The sequence below is a fragment of the Chrysochloris asiatica genome, unplaced genomic scaffold (genome assembly GCF_000296735.1).
Source record: "Chrysochloris asiatica unplaced genomic scaffold, ChrAsi1.0 scaffold00013, whole genome shotgun sequence".
Taxonomy (NCBI): Eukaryota; Metazoa; Chordata; class Mammalia; order Afrosoricida; family Chrysochloridae; genus Chrysochloris; species Chrysochloris asiatica.
This window is the reverse complement of record NW_006408531.1, coordinates 20,346,491-20,361,474: the sequence shown is the minus strand read 5'-3', so window position 1 is coordinate 20,361,474 and position 14,984 is coordinate 20,346,491. Positions and strand designations below refer to the sequence as shown.

The 14,984-nt window shown below is 38.4% G+C and overlaps 1 protein-coding gene across 1 annotated transcript in view; it reads right to left on the bottom strand.

Moving 5' to 3' along the window:
- The window catches only part of MOXD1 (monooxygenase, DBH-like 1), a 153,715-nt gene that overhangs the window by 99,008 nt on the left and 39,723 nt on the right, over window positions 1-14,984 (bottom strand). The window contains exon 2 of the mRNA XM_006834723.1: window positions 131-277. Coding sequence (XP_006834786.1) covers window positions 131-277 — 147 coding nt within the window. The remainder of the gene's footprint in view (window positions 1-130; window positions 278-14,984) is intronic.

The window sequence follows — 14,984 nt, the reverse complement described above, 5'->3', positions numbered from 1 at the left end:
ATAAAGGACATCGCACATGTAAATGCACAGTCCATTCATATTAAATATCTGTGCCTTTCATCCTATAAAGGACATCGCACATGTAAATGCACAGTTCATTCATACATTCATTCACTCAGAGACCCCTCACCGTTACACTCTTGTCATTGGTGTCGCACGTGTGCAATTCTCTGGTAAATTCTATTACTGTGTGTGTACTATTTTCCATGGCATATTCTAGACGGTAATCTTGCTGAGCATCTTTTTTCAACTCTTTATTAGCATCTGTAAAATAATCCTGTGGGGAAAAAAAGGAAAAGAAAAATCAGAATAACCTAAACTCAGAGTAGCAATAATTTACATTAAGAATCTAGCATCTAAAACAGTGTTCTAGGTTTTCTTATTGCACAACTCTGATCTATAGTCATTTCATAAATCCTGGGAACCTCCAAAGGGATGGAGTGTCTCTAGTAAAGTATTAATTCCAGAGGAAATCATTCCATATCTGAATTTAAGGGCCTTTAAGTGAAGAAGAAGAAGAAGTATAGCTTCTTAATATCAGAGAACACTGGAGATGGAATGACCAAAACTTCAAGGTCATTGAGGGCTTTTCCTTAGTGCTACAAATGAAAAGAGGAATGTCAGCACACTTTCATGTCTTGCTGGAAGTTACCAGCCAAAGTCACCCCTCAGGCCAACACTCTTTCCATTATTACATTCTAGGGAGAATGTCCTTTCACCAATCATAAAATCAAGGAGACACATCCTGAGGTCATACGTTGTTTTATTATGAATTATGGCATATGCTTAGTGAAATTAAATGCAATGAGAAAATATAAAACTAGTTGGATTACATGTATTGAAAAACTAAAGCAGATTCATTTATGGATCAACCATAATTTCTATGTTAAACTTATTCAATGATGTACACAGCACTTCCAGGAAGCAGCACACAGAATGGAGAGAACACTGGTTTTGACTCCACAAATGATCCAGAAGAACTACTGAATTCAGTGTCTCTGCGATTAGCATAGTGGTTACGAATCGGTCTGTGAACCGCAAGGTCAGCAGTTCGAAAATACCAGCTGTTCTGTGGGAGAAAGACGAGGCTTTCTGCTCCTGTAAACACTTACAGCCTCAGAAACCCTGTACAGGGTCGCTATGAGCCAACTCCATGGCACATAACCACCACCACCAAAATGAGAATGATATACGATTATAAATTTGGAGTCCTGGTGTGATGCTGTAGGATCAATACTAGATTGATAACCACAAAGTTGGCGGTTCAAATCCATCAGCTGTTCCTTGGAAACCCTACACAGGATCCTTATGCATTGGAACCAACTTGATGGCACTTAATAACAACAAAAATGACAATATAGATCTGAAAGGTAAACAAGTGAAATATATGGGGGGAGGGGTTTGGATGCCTACAATTGTTAGTACTCATTCAATTCTAATTTCCTTTCCTCTTAATAGAATGATTACTTTTTCCAAAATATTTCTTTATGCTTTGTACCATAAGCTTACTGTATTAAGAATTATAAAATTCATGTGGTTCATTTCCCTCACTAATAAAAAATGCAAAATTTGCCTACATCGTTTTGTTTTTTTCAGTACATTATATTTTGTTTTGAAAAATTATGATGAGTTGATTTAGGATGCATAATTATAATTACTTTTGTAACATTAAAATTGCATTTGAAGAAAAGATTGCTATGCTTAGCAGAGTAAATACAATATACAAGAAAAAACTGACTGCAACAGTCAGACTCAAACCGACAGCATCTGGCATTTTTATTCCTATTACCCTTTTAAAGGCATTTATCAAGTTGACTTGGTACATACAAGTCACGTTCTAAGCATTTTGCATGTCTTTTCTCAATTAATTTCAGTTTAATGTGAGATAAAACGATCCCCCATTTTACATATGAAGACATGGAAGCACTTTCAGGAATTGCACAGCTGGTAAAGCTAATATACAAAGCCAGGCAATCTGACCCTGGAGTCTATATCCTCTTTCACTATTCTACAAAGCAGTGGCCACCATTGGAAAACAATGGGCTGAATTTATTTGCTATGTCTATGGGGCTCTGGTACTTTGATAAAAAACTTCCATAGGTTCAAGTTGGATTCAGAAGAGGATGGACCATGAGGAATACCATTACTAATGTCAGATGAATCTTGGATGGAAACAGAGACTACCAGCAAGATGTTTACCAGAGCTTAAGTGACTACACAAAGGCTTTCAATTGTGTAGATTGTGACAAGATATGGACATCATCACGGAGACTGTGTATTCTGGAACAGTTAACTGTGCTCATGAGGAACCTGTACATAGAAGAAGAGGCAGTTGTTCAAACAGAACAAAGGAACACCAAATGGTTTAAAATTAGGAAAGGTGTGAGCCAGGGTTGTAATTCCTTCACCATACTTACTCAAGCTGCGCTAAGAAAATAATCTTAGAAGATTGATTATATGAAGAAAAATGTGGCATCAGGATTAGAGGAAGACTTGTTAACAACTAGCAATATGCAGATGATACAACCTTACTTGCTGAAAGGGAAGAGAACATAAAATACTCATTGATGAAGATCAAAGACCACAGCCTATGGTATGGGTTACATTTCATTGTAAAGAAAACAAAAATCCTCACCACTGGACCAATAAACAACATCCATATCAATGAAGAAAAGATTGAAGTTGTTAAAAACTTCATTTTGCTTGGATCAACCATCAGCACTCATGGAAGCAGCAGTCTAGAAATCAAATGATGTATTGCATTACGTAAATCTGCTGCACAAGACCTCTTTAAAGTGTTGCAAAAGCAAAGTTGTCTGAGAACTAAGATGCGCCTGATGCAAGCCATGGTATTTTCAATAACCTCATAAGCATGTGAAAGTTGGACAGTGAATAAGGAACACCTTAGAAGAATTGCTGTATTTGAGTTGTGGTGCTGGAGAAAATATTAAAAGCACCGTGTGCTGTCAAAAGAATAAACAGATCTGTGTTGGAAGACGTATACTCAGAATGCTCCTTGGAAGCCAGTATGGCCAAACTTTTGTTTCTCATATTTCAAACATATTATCAGGAGAGACCAGTCCCTGGAGAAGGATATCAGATTTGGTAAGATAGAAGGTCAAAGAAGACCCCCAATGAGATGGATTAGCACAGTGGCAGTAGCAATGGGCTCAGGCTTAGCAACGATTGTGAGGTTGGCAACGGACCGGGCAGTGTTTCGTTCTGTTGTGTGTAGGGTTACTATGAGTTGGTACTGACTTGATGACACCTAAAAACAACTACAAAAAGCATAGTCAATACAGCACAGTATTGAAGATGTGCTCCTGAATTAATCTAGCCTGAACAAACTGCTGAAATCTCAACATTTACAAAAGACAGCTGCCAATTATTTCAAAATTTGCACTCCTGGATAAACAGGATTACCTAGAAAAGACTGATTTCTTCAAACTTTTGTTTTTGCTGAAAGGTGCCATCTATTGAGATCTGACTTACAGTGATCCTATACGCACAACAGAACAAAACATTGCCTGGTCCTCCGCCATCCTCACTATCATTAAGGTTGAGCCCACTGCTGCAGTCACAGCACCAATCCATCTTATGGGGAGCATCCCTCTTTTCACTGACCCTCACTTTTCTAAGAATGATGTCCTGTACCTTCTGATAATACGTCCAGAGGACATATGGTCATTCTTGCTTTGGGGCATTCGGGCTGTACTTCTTCCAAAACAGATTTGTTTGTTCTTCTAGCAGTCCATGGTACTTTCAATAATCTTCACCAAACCCATAATTCAAATGTATCACTTTTTCAAGTCTTCGTTATTCACTGTTCAGATTTCACATGCAATGAGGTGATTGAAAATACCAGGACTTGGGTAAGGTGCAACTTAGTCTTCAAAGTGGCATTTTTGTTCTTTAACATTTTAAAGAGATCTTTTGAAGCAGGTTTGACCAATGAAATACTGTCATTTGATTTCTTGACATCTGCTTCCATAAGCATTGATTGTGGACCCAAATAAAATAGAATTCTGAATAACTTCAATCTTTCCTCCATTCATCAAGATGGTGTTTATTTCCAGTTGTAAGGATTTCTGTTGTCTTTACAATGAGGTGTAATCCATGCTGAAGGCTGTATTCTCTGACCTTTATCAGCAAGTGCTTCAAGTCCTCTTCACTTTTCACAAAGTAAGATTGTGTCACCTTCATATTGCAGGCTGTTGACTCTTCCTTCAGTCCTGAGGCTGTGCTCTTTACATAGTCCAATTTCTTAGATTATTTGCTCAACATACAGATTGATAATTATAGCGAAAGGATACAATTCTAATGCACATATTTTCTGCTTTTAAACTAATGAGTATCTCCTTGTTATGTTCAATGGACTGCCTCTTGGTCTATGTAATAAAGTGTTCTGGAATTCCATTGTGTACATGTTGTCCATAGTTTGTTATTATCCACTTAGTCGAATGTATAATCAATAAAACATAGGATACATCTTTCTGGTATTCTCTGCTTCCAACTAAGATCCATCTAAAGTCATTGATGACATCCCTCAATCCATGTCTTTTCATGAATCAGACTGAATTTCTGGCAGTTTCGTGCACTGCTGCGACCATTTTTTTGGTAATCTTCAGCAAAATTCTACTTGCGTGTGTTATTAATGATATAGTTTGATAATCTCCACATTTGGTAGGGTCACCTTTCTTTGGAATGAACACAAATATGGATCTTTTATAGGATGAGCACCAGACTGCTAACGACAAATCAATGTCTCAATCCCACAAGCAGCTTCAAGAGAGTAAGATGAGGCTATTGCTCCCATAAAAATCTACAATCTTGGAAACCCTATGTAGTCTCCATGAGTCAGAATCGACTTGATGGTAACAGGTTTAGTTTGGTTCCAGCTGGTTGATCAGGTAGCTGTTTTCCTAATTTCTTAGTGTGGACTTGTAAGTGTTTCCAATGTTATATTAGTTTATTGGAACATTCCAATTGGAATTCCATCAATTCCTGGAACCTTATGTTCCATCAATGTCTTCAGTCCTGCTTGGACTTCTTTATTCCTTACCATTGGTTCATCACCATACGCTACCTTGAAATGATTGAACATCAACCAATTCTTTTTGGTACAGTGACACTATGTATCCCTTCCACCTTCTTTTGGTGCTTCCATCATCATTCAATATTTTGCCCGTGTTGTTGTTATTAAGCACCAGTAAGTCATTTCCAATCTATTGTGACCCTGTATAGAGTTTCCAAGGAGTGGCTGATGGATTTGTGAACTACTGACCTTGCAGTTAGCAGTCCAATATTTATCCTACAGAGCCCCACCAGAACTTTACAGAATCCTTCAATATTGAAAGTCAAGGCTTGAATTTTTTCTTCAGTTCTTTTGGCTTGAAAAATGTTGAGCATGTTCTTCCATTACAGTTTTCTAACTCCAGATCTTTGCAAATTTCTTTATTATACTTTACTTAGTCTTCTCGAATTGCCCTTTAATTTTTCTGTTCAGTTCTTTTACTTCCTTATTTTCATTTGCGTTAGCATCTCTATGCTGAAAAGCAAGTTTAGGATTCTCTGCTGACATCCATTTTGGTCTTTTCTTTCTTTCCCATCTTTTTAATGACATTTTGCATTTTCATGTACGATATTCTTGATGTTATTACACAACTCCTCTGGTCTCTAGTCACTAGGGTTTAATGCACTAAATCTGTTTTTGAGATGGTCTCTAAACTCATGTGGAATATATTAAAGGTCATATTTTAGCTCTTGAAAACTTCTTTTAATCTTATGTTTCATCCTGAAGTTGCATACGAGTAATTGATGGTCTGTGTCATGTTCTGTCCCTCGCCTTGTTTTTTCGCTGATGATATTGAATTTATCCATCATCTCCTCCCACAGATATAGTCAGTTTGATTCCTGTGCATTCCATCTGGGGAGGTCCACATGTATAGTCACCGTTAATAATAGTGGTACTAATTGGTCTTCCTTGTGGACATATAGATATTATCCTATCATAGACAGTAATGTATTTCAAGATAGATCTTGGATGTTATTTTTGACAATGAATACTATGTCATTTCTCTTGAATTTGTCAGCCCCAGCATAGAAGACCACATAATATTGTCTGATTTAAAATAACCAACAGCTGTCCATTTCAGCACACTAATACCTAGGATATCAACCTTTATGCATTCCATTTCATTTTTGACAGCTTCCAATTTTCCTAGATTCATACTTTGTGCATCTCATATTCTGACTGTTAATAGATGTTTTCAGCTATTGCTTCTCATTTTAAGTCATGTACTATCAGCATATGAAAGCCCTGAAAGTTATGATACATCGATGTCATTAAGGTCAACTCTACTTTGAAAAGGCAGCTCTTCTCCAGTTGCATTTTGAATGCCTTCCAACCTGAGGGGCTCATCTTCTAGCAATACATCAGGCAATGTTCTGCTGATATTCACTGGTTTTCAGTAGCTAATCCTCATAAGAGGACCTCCTGGTCCTTCTTCTCAGTCTATTCTTAGTCTGGAAGCTCCACTGATACTTGCACATCATGAGCAGCCTTGCTGATATTTAAAACACCAGTAGCATAATTTCAAGAATTACAATAACACACAAGTAACCACAATACAACAAACCAATAGACAAATGGTGTCTTCAAACTTAATGAGGGGAAACTGTTGTATTAAACCTACACTGAAATGTGAAATGACCTAACCACCACTGTCATTCCTTTATAATATTTTCACATTTTCAATAAACTTTAGGGCCTGTTTTCGAAACTATCTTCAGATTTGATCATAATATAGCTTAGCTATCTGTGGTGCAGTGAATTATTTAATATTTCTCTCCATGACTCTTCTAGCCAGTGAGTACTGGTATGGTGCTATGGGTTAACGCATTTGACTACAAAATTTGTTTGAACCAAAAGGTTGGTGGTTGAAACTTATCAGCTCCTCCTCAGAAATCCTACACAGAGTCACTATAAGTAGGAATCAACTCAACAACACTTAACAACAACAAGAAGAGCTTTACTTGTAAGTCGTCTTCAGCCTATAACTGATTGGAATACCTAAAATGGGGCTAGAACTTGCCCCTTAAAGCAGGCTTCCTGTGGAGCCTTTGGAATCCTGATCCACATCCAGAATCTTCTGAGGTGGGGAATTTCCATTTGAAAGGACAAGCAGACCAGACTGTTGCTACCAGAAGAACAGAAGATACTTCTTGAAAGAAAGACAGCAGGAAAAAAATTAAAAACAATAATGGCAATGTGATTGACAACTACAAGAGCAAGCAAGTTGTTCACCTAAGAGTCATCAAGGCAAGCAGTCGGGTCCCCTCAGGGTAAACCCCCTTCCAAGGCTGAGACTCAAGGGGAATACACGAGCAAGCATATGGTCTGGTTGGTGACCATGTTGGTCTACCAATAAGTGAAAGTAGGGGAAGAACAGCAATGGACTTGTGAGCTAAGTCCAACCACAGTCAATAGACTACTGTCAACCTGGGTTGACACCTGGTTGGCCAGCAGTATGGTGAGCCCTGGGGACTCCTGGGCCCAGAGACAGGGACATGGCCACAGAGGACTAGAGCAGAGAGTGAAACATCCAGCTGATATGAAGTGAGGGGGGGATGCACAAGAACACCCATACTTGCAGATAGTATCCACTTGACCTGGCTTCAATGGCAAGATGATCAGAACTTGACTAGAGGAAGAAAGAAGAAGAGCAAAAGTGTAATCTGCTACAAATTTATGAACTTGACCTATACTTATGGGTGTAGTAGCTCAAAACAGGGAATGAATCTTTACAGTGAGGATCATTCCCACCCCCTCGGTACATAGGGTTAACAGGGATGGGCAACTTAGACACTGGTTACTCAAAATGGGGGGTGGGTTACAAAGGGAAGAAGGGACTGGCTTGCAAGCTTTCAAGAGGGAGCCTAGTTCTTGAGGGTGCGGGGAAAGGTAGAATCTCCACTGAGTGGTTTCCAACTTGTCTGGACAGGGCTGATAAAAGGAGATGGGGATAAGACTCTTGTGGTTCAATTGGGAATAATTACTATCAAGACTGACTGTGAGTGCTGCAAAGGTAAAGGAAGATGTTTTGTAACAACAGGAGGGGAGGAGCTCTAGCAGTTTTGGAGGTGGTAGAAGCAGGGTAGGTTGGGCAGGCTCCACAAGGGAGGAGCTGAAAACCCAGAGAAGCTGCTTTCACGAAACAGCCCAGAGCTCTGGGATCAAGCATAAGGTGCAGCACATCAGTTCCCCACACCCACCCATGGAAAAAAAATCACTGTATAAAAGAAAATACTGTGGTTTAGGAATCAATCAGGACACGGGACTCCCTCTACGGATGGCCACCCTGCCTGGGCTGAGTTCAGAGAGCGGGGCCACAGCTGGACTGACACAGTGAACCGGCACTAAACCCAGCACAGCAACATTGGCAAAAGGAGGTGTGGGAGGATTCTACACATTTTTTCCTCCTCTTCCCTGTTGCGCCTTCTCTGTCCAGCCCGGATGCATTCAGGTGGGTGGGTGCACCCCCAAAAGGGTCCAGTGTTGAGCCCACAGTTTTTCCATGGAACAGAGAGGAAGAGCCCCATTGGTCCCATGGGCTGATTCTTTGGCAGCTGCTCATGACGTGTGCTCTAGGACCCAGCCCTAAAGTTAACTTGTGAGGAACCCTTTACTCCTGCTTACCAGTAAGAAAAAAGCAGGTTTGGCCAGACAGATAAACACTCTGTATGAACCCTCTGTTAAACCCCAAATAAAAGGAGGCAAACTATTTCAAGATTTACGTAACGCACATGCAAATACCTAACTGACCTTCAGGGACAAAAATAGTAGACAATCTTTCTCCCGTTAACTTCTCAATGTCTATCTATGCACCTCTACGGTGGTTACTAGAGGAGGGGCTTGAGCGAGTGGACAGCCCCACCCATTGCTGGAAGTTTCTATGGGGCATGCATAACCTGTGAAGGAAAGGCAACTGGCCAATCAGCTAAGGTTTATTTTTGTTTTAGAGTGCTGTGGTTTTGTTTCTGCTTTTATATTGCTTCTGTTTTGGGTCCTTTTGATCACACTATTTTCCTGGAGGTGAGAGCTTTTTCTCCCTACATTACTCAAGAAGAGACAGCAATAGTGGCCATATAGCCAAGCTATAGCATACTCCATAATATTCCACCATTGATACAAGTGTCAATAAAAGCTGCTAGTCATTACACGTGAAAAGGGATGCCTATCTCCTGATCATATCCACCAGGAGACACTCAGTAACTTAACAACACAGAAACAAACATCAGTTTAAGCATTAAAAACCCACCTAACTACTGAAAATGACAAAGAAATCACGATAGAATATCTCAAAACATGTCCAAAAAAAGTAAAGAGTAACAGACAAATGAGCTGGAAGCAGACAAAGACTTTTCAGAAGAGGAAGAGCAAGCTTTCGATTTGCCTGAGAAAGAATTCAGAAGAATGATATGGAAACAAATTCAAATGCTCTGAAAAGGGGTAGAAGAAAATAAGGAAGAAGTCAGGAAAGTACTAAAAGAGCAATCAAATAAGATCAATACAGCATTGAAAACAATTCAAAACCTTCAAAAAGAGGTCCAGATGATTAATAATAAAATATCAGAAATGGACAATACTCTGAAAGGGGAAACGAGCAGAACTGAAGAGATGGAAGCCAGAACCAGTGAGCTGGAAGACAAATCTCTCAATAATGCTAAGATAGAAGAGCAAGCAGAAAAGAATAACAAAATCTGAAGAGAGTCTAAGATTCATGCTGGATAACATGAAGAGGAATAACTTAAGAATTATTGGCATTCAGGAATAGGAAGAATCAGAGAAGTCCACAGAGGAGATAGATGAAGAGTGTCTGGAAGATAATTTCCCTAACATCTTGAAGGATGAGAAGATAAAGATTCAAGAAGCTGAATGTACCCCAGGAGGGATAGACCCCAAAAGAAAAATGTCAACACATATAACAACCAAGCGCTCCAAATCAAAGGCAAGGAGAGAATCCTAAAATCAGCCAGGGAAAAGAGATGTGTTACTTACAAAGGCAAGTAAATCAGATTAAGGTCTGACATCTCAGCAGAAACCATGTACACAAGAAGGCAATGGGGAGACATAAAAAACAAAAAACAAAAAACAAAAACAAAACTGCCAACCAAGAATCATCTATCCAGCAAAACTGTCAATCAAATATGATGGTGCAATCAAAATATTCCAGGATAAATAGAAGCTAAGAGATTTTGTCATAGCCAATACAGCACTTCAAAACATCCTAAAGGGAGCTCTTTGTACTGAAAACCAACAAGAACAGACAACAACCAGAGATTGACAGACGTGGCAACACCACCTAAAATTCAGACGAGAAATAGTAGAGTCCAGAACAGAACAAAATTACAACAAATTCAAAGGAGCTAGAAGGTCAACTGAAGATCAAAATAATAACCATGGCAACGAAGGGGAAAATATAGGAACAGAGATCCAGGTGGTGAGGAGGTCAGGTAGATTACAGGATATAACAAACTGTTTTAAATGGAGGGAAAAGCTAATAGCTATAGGGTAACCCCAAGGAAGTTAATACTTCACAACTTACATGAAAATGAACATCCAAGCAGAACAAGGAAACATGAAAACTAAGAAGAAACTGACAACAAATAGCACAAAAAAACACACAAACTCAACACAAGAAGGCATGCAGAACAAAGGAACAAACAGCACTACCAAAAATTAATTCATACCTATTAAATTGTATGTCAATGGATTAAATGCACCAGTGAAGTGAAAGAGAGTGGCAGAATGGATAAGTAAACAAGATCCTTAATTATGCTGCCTGCAAGAGACACATCTTACACACAAAGACAAAAACAGACTAAAAGGTAAAGAATGAAAAAATATATACCAAGCTAATTGTAATAATAAACAAGCAGGAGTGACAATAACTAATCTCTGATAAAGTAAACTTTAAGACAAAAACCAGCATAAGAGGTAAAGAAGGATACTATCTTATGATCAAAGGGTCAATTGAGCAAGATGACATAACCATAATAAATATCTTCACTCCCAATGAAAGAGCATCAAGATATAGCAATCAAACCCTATTAGAATGGAAGAAAGAAATAGATTAATCTACAATTATAGTAGGAGATTTTAATATGCCACTTTCCAAAAGGGACAGAACAACCAGAAAGAAAACTTGATAAAGTTACAGAGAAACTAAACAGCACAATCAAACATCTTGACCTCATAGATGTATACAGAGCATTCAACCCAACAACAGCACAATATACATTCTTCTCCAGTGTACATGGAACATTCTCCAGAACTGATCATGTGTTAGGTCACAAAGCAAGCCTCCATAAATTTACAAACATCAAAATACTGCAACGCATCTTTTCAGATCACAGTGCTATAAAACTACAAATCAACAATAAGACCAAGGAAATAAAGTCAAATACATGGAAACTGAAAAACACCATGCTGAAAAGTAACTGGGTAAAATTAAACGTGAATTCAGAAAGTTCCTAGTAACAAATGAGAATGAAAGCACAGTGTATCAAAATCTTTGGGACACGGCAAAAGCTGTATTGAGAGGACAATTTATTGTGATAATGCGTGCATTCAAAAAGAAGAACCAAAATTAACAAATTAACACAGCATCTCCGACAATTAGAAACTGACCAACAGAGGGAACCTACTGTCACCAAAAGAAAATAATAAAGATAAGAGCAAAAATAAATGAGATGGAAAACAGAAAAACTATAGAAAGAATCAACTGGACAGGAAGCTGGTTCTTTGAAAGGATTAATAAAAATGACAAACCATTGGCAAACATAACAAGAAAAGAGGGAGAAGACACAAATAACATGCATTAGAAACCACATGGACAATGTCACAACAGAACCAAACGAAATCAAAAGGATAATAACAAAATACTATGAAGAGTTGTACTCCAACAAATTCGAAAACTTAGAAGAGATGGATACATTTTTAGAAAAACATAACCTACCTAAACTTACAAACAGTGAAGTAGAAAACATGAACAGACCCATAACTAAAGAAGAAATTGATCAGGTCATCAAAAACTCCAAACCAAAAGAAATCCAGGTCCAGATGGCTTCCCTGGTGAGTTCTACCAAACTTTCAGGGAACAGCTGTCAACAATTCTACTCAAATTACTCCAGAATATAGAAGAGGATGGAAAACTTCCTAATATTTTTATGAAGCAAGCATAAATCTCATACCAAAACCAGGGAAGGACATCACGAAGAAAGAAAATTACAAACCAATTCCCTGATGAACATAGATGCAAAAATTCTCAACAAAATCCTAGCCAACACAATTCAGCAGCACATAAACAAACAATACATCATAACCAAGTGGGTTTCAAATAAAGGATGCAAGATCGTTCAACATTAGAAAAACAATCAATATAACCCACTATATAAATAAGGAAAAGGAAGAGAACCACATAATCATATTGATTGATGCAGAAAAGGCATTTGACAAAACCCAACATCCATTCCTGATAATAACACTCAACAAAGTAGGAATTGAAGGGAAATCCCTCAGCATAATCAAGAGCATATATACAAAACCAACAGCCTACATTACTCTCAATGGAGAGAATCTGAAAGCCTTGCCTCTGAGAACAGGAACCAGACAACTCATGTTCAATATTGTGCTGGAAGTCTTAGCCAGAAATATACAGCAAGACAGGGAAATTAAAGGCATCCAAATTGGCAAAGAGGAAATAAAACTCTCTATTTGCAGATGATGTGATCCTATACATAGAAAACCCAAAAGTCTCAGTAAAAAAGCTACTAGACATCATTGAAAGATTTGTCAAAGTGGCAGATACAAGATCAACATACAAAAATCAGTTGGATTCCTCTACAGTAAAAATGACAGTGCTGAAAAGGACACTAGGAAAGCAATACCATTTAAAATAGCCACCCAAAGGATGAAATATTTAGGAATAAATGTAACCAGAGAAAAAAAGGACCTATACAAAGAAATACAAAACACTTCTACAAGAAACCAAAAGACACTTACAAAAGAGGAAGACTATACCATGTCCTTGGATAGGAAGACTCAACACTGTGAAAATGTCAATACTGTCCAAAGCAATTTACACATATAATACAATCCCAATCCAGATTCCAATGACATTCTTCAAAGAAATGGAAATAAAAAAACAATTACAAACTTTATATGGAAATGAAAGAGACCCAGGATAAACAAAGCACTGCTTAAGAAGAACAAGGTTGGAAAACTCTCACTCCCCAATTGAAACTTTACTACATGACTAAGGAGCTCTGGTAGCGCAGTGGTTACAAATCGGGCTGCAAACTACAAGGTCAGCAGTTCGAAACTACCAGCTGTTCTATGGGAGAAAGATGAGGCTTTCTGCTCCCATTAAGATTTACAGCCTCGGAAAACCTGTATAGGGTCGCTATGAGTCAGAACCGACTCCACGGCACATAACAACAACAAACAGTGGTCAAAACAACCTGGTCCTGGTACAATGAAAGATACATAGATCAATGGAACAGAATCGAAAACCACCAGTAATGATCAATACATCTTGATTGCATGTTTGATCAATTTTAGATTGAAGAAATTGGTAGAATTCTTCTATTTCACCTTCACTGGCTTTAGTGGTTGGGGCGTAAATTTGAAAAATAGTAGGCTATTTACTGGGCTTCCCTGTAGGTGCATGGATACTATCCTATCACAGACAGTATTGTACCTCATGACTGATCTGGATATGTTCTTTTTGACAATGAATGCAACACCATTCCTCTTCAATTTGTCATTCCCGGCATAGTAAACCATGTGGTCGTCAGACTGAAAATGGCCAATACCAGTTCATTTCGACTCACTAATACCAAAGATATCAATGTTTATGCGTTCCATTTTATTTTTGACAACTTCCAATTTTCCTTGACTCATACTTTGTACACTCCATGTTCCTATTTTCAATGTATGTTTACAGCTGTTTCTCTTCATTTTGAGTTGTGTCCCATCAGTAAATTAAGGTCCCACGGGTTTTTTTCCCATGAGCTTTACTCCATTCACTTTATCACGGACAACTGTACTTCGAGAAGGCAGCTCTTCCCCAGTCGCATTGAGTGCCTTCCAACCTGAGGGGCTCATTTTCCAGCACTATATCTGACAGTGTTTCTCTGCTATTCATAAGGTTTTCAGTGACTAAATATTCGGAACTACTTCTTCCTAGTCTGTCTTTGTCTGGAAGCTCATCTGAAATCTGCCCACCATGGGTTATCCTGCTGGTATTTAAAATACCGGTGGAATAACTTTCAGAATTACAGCAACCCACAAGCCACCACAGGATGACAAACTGACAGATGAGTGGTGTCCATTTTATTTGAAATGGAAACTGTCACTTTAAATTTCAAGGAGATCTATGCACATATGTAGTAGAACCCTTCCAGGGTGGTTCTACTACAGAGTGGTTCAGAGTTCTATCACCATCCCCAGAACCTGCTTGGTCTGGTACTCTGTGTTGTTGCTGATGGAGCTCCTCAGTGCACATCTACCTGATCCACCATCTTGTGCCATCTTGTCAAAAAATAGGTGATCGGGACATACTAAAAAGTAAAAATGTATGTGCATCAAAAGACTTCACCAAAAAAGGGAGCCCACAGAATGGGAAAAAATCTTTTGCAACGACACATCAGACAAAGGACTCATTTCTAAAATATACAGGAAACTACAACACATCTACAAGAAAAAGACAAATAATCCAATTTAAAAATGGGCACAGGATATAAACAGACACTTCACCAAGGAGGATATCCGGGCAGCCAACAAATATATGAAGAAATGTTCACAATCATTAGCCATGACAGAGATGCAAATCAAAACAACAATGAGATATCATCTCACACCAGCAATAACAGCAAAGATCAAAAAAGTAGAGGGCAATAAATGCTGGCGAGGATGTGGA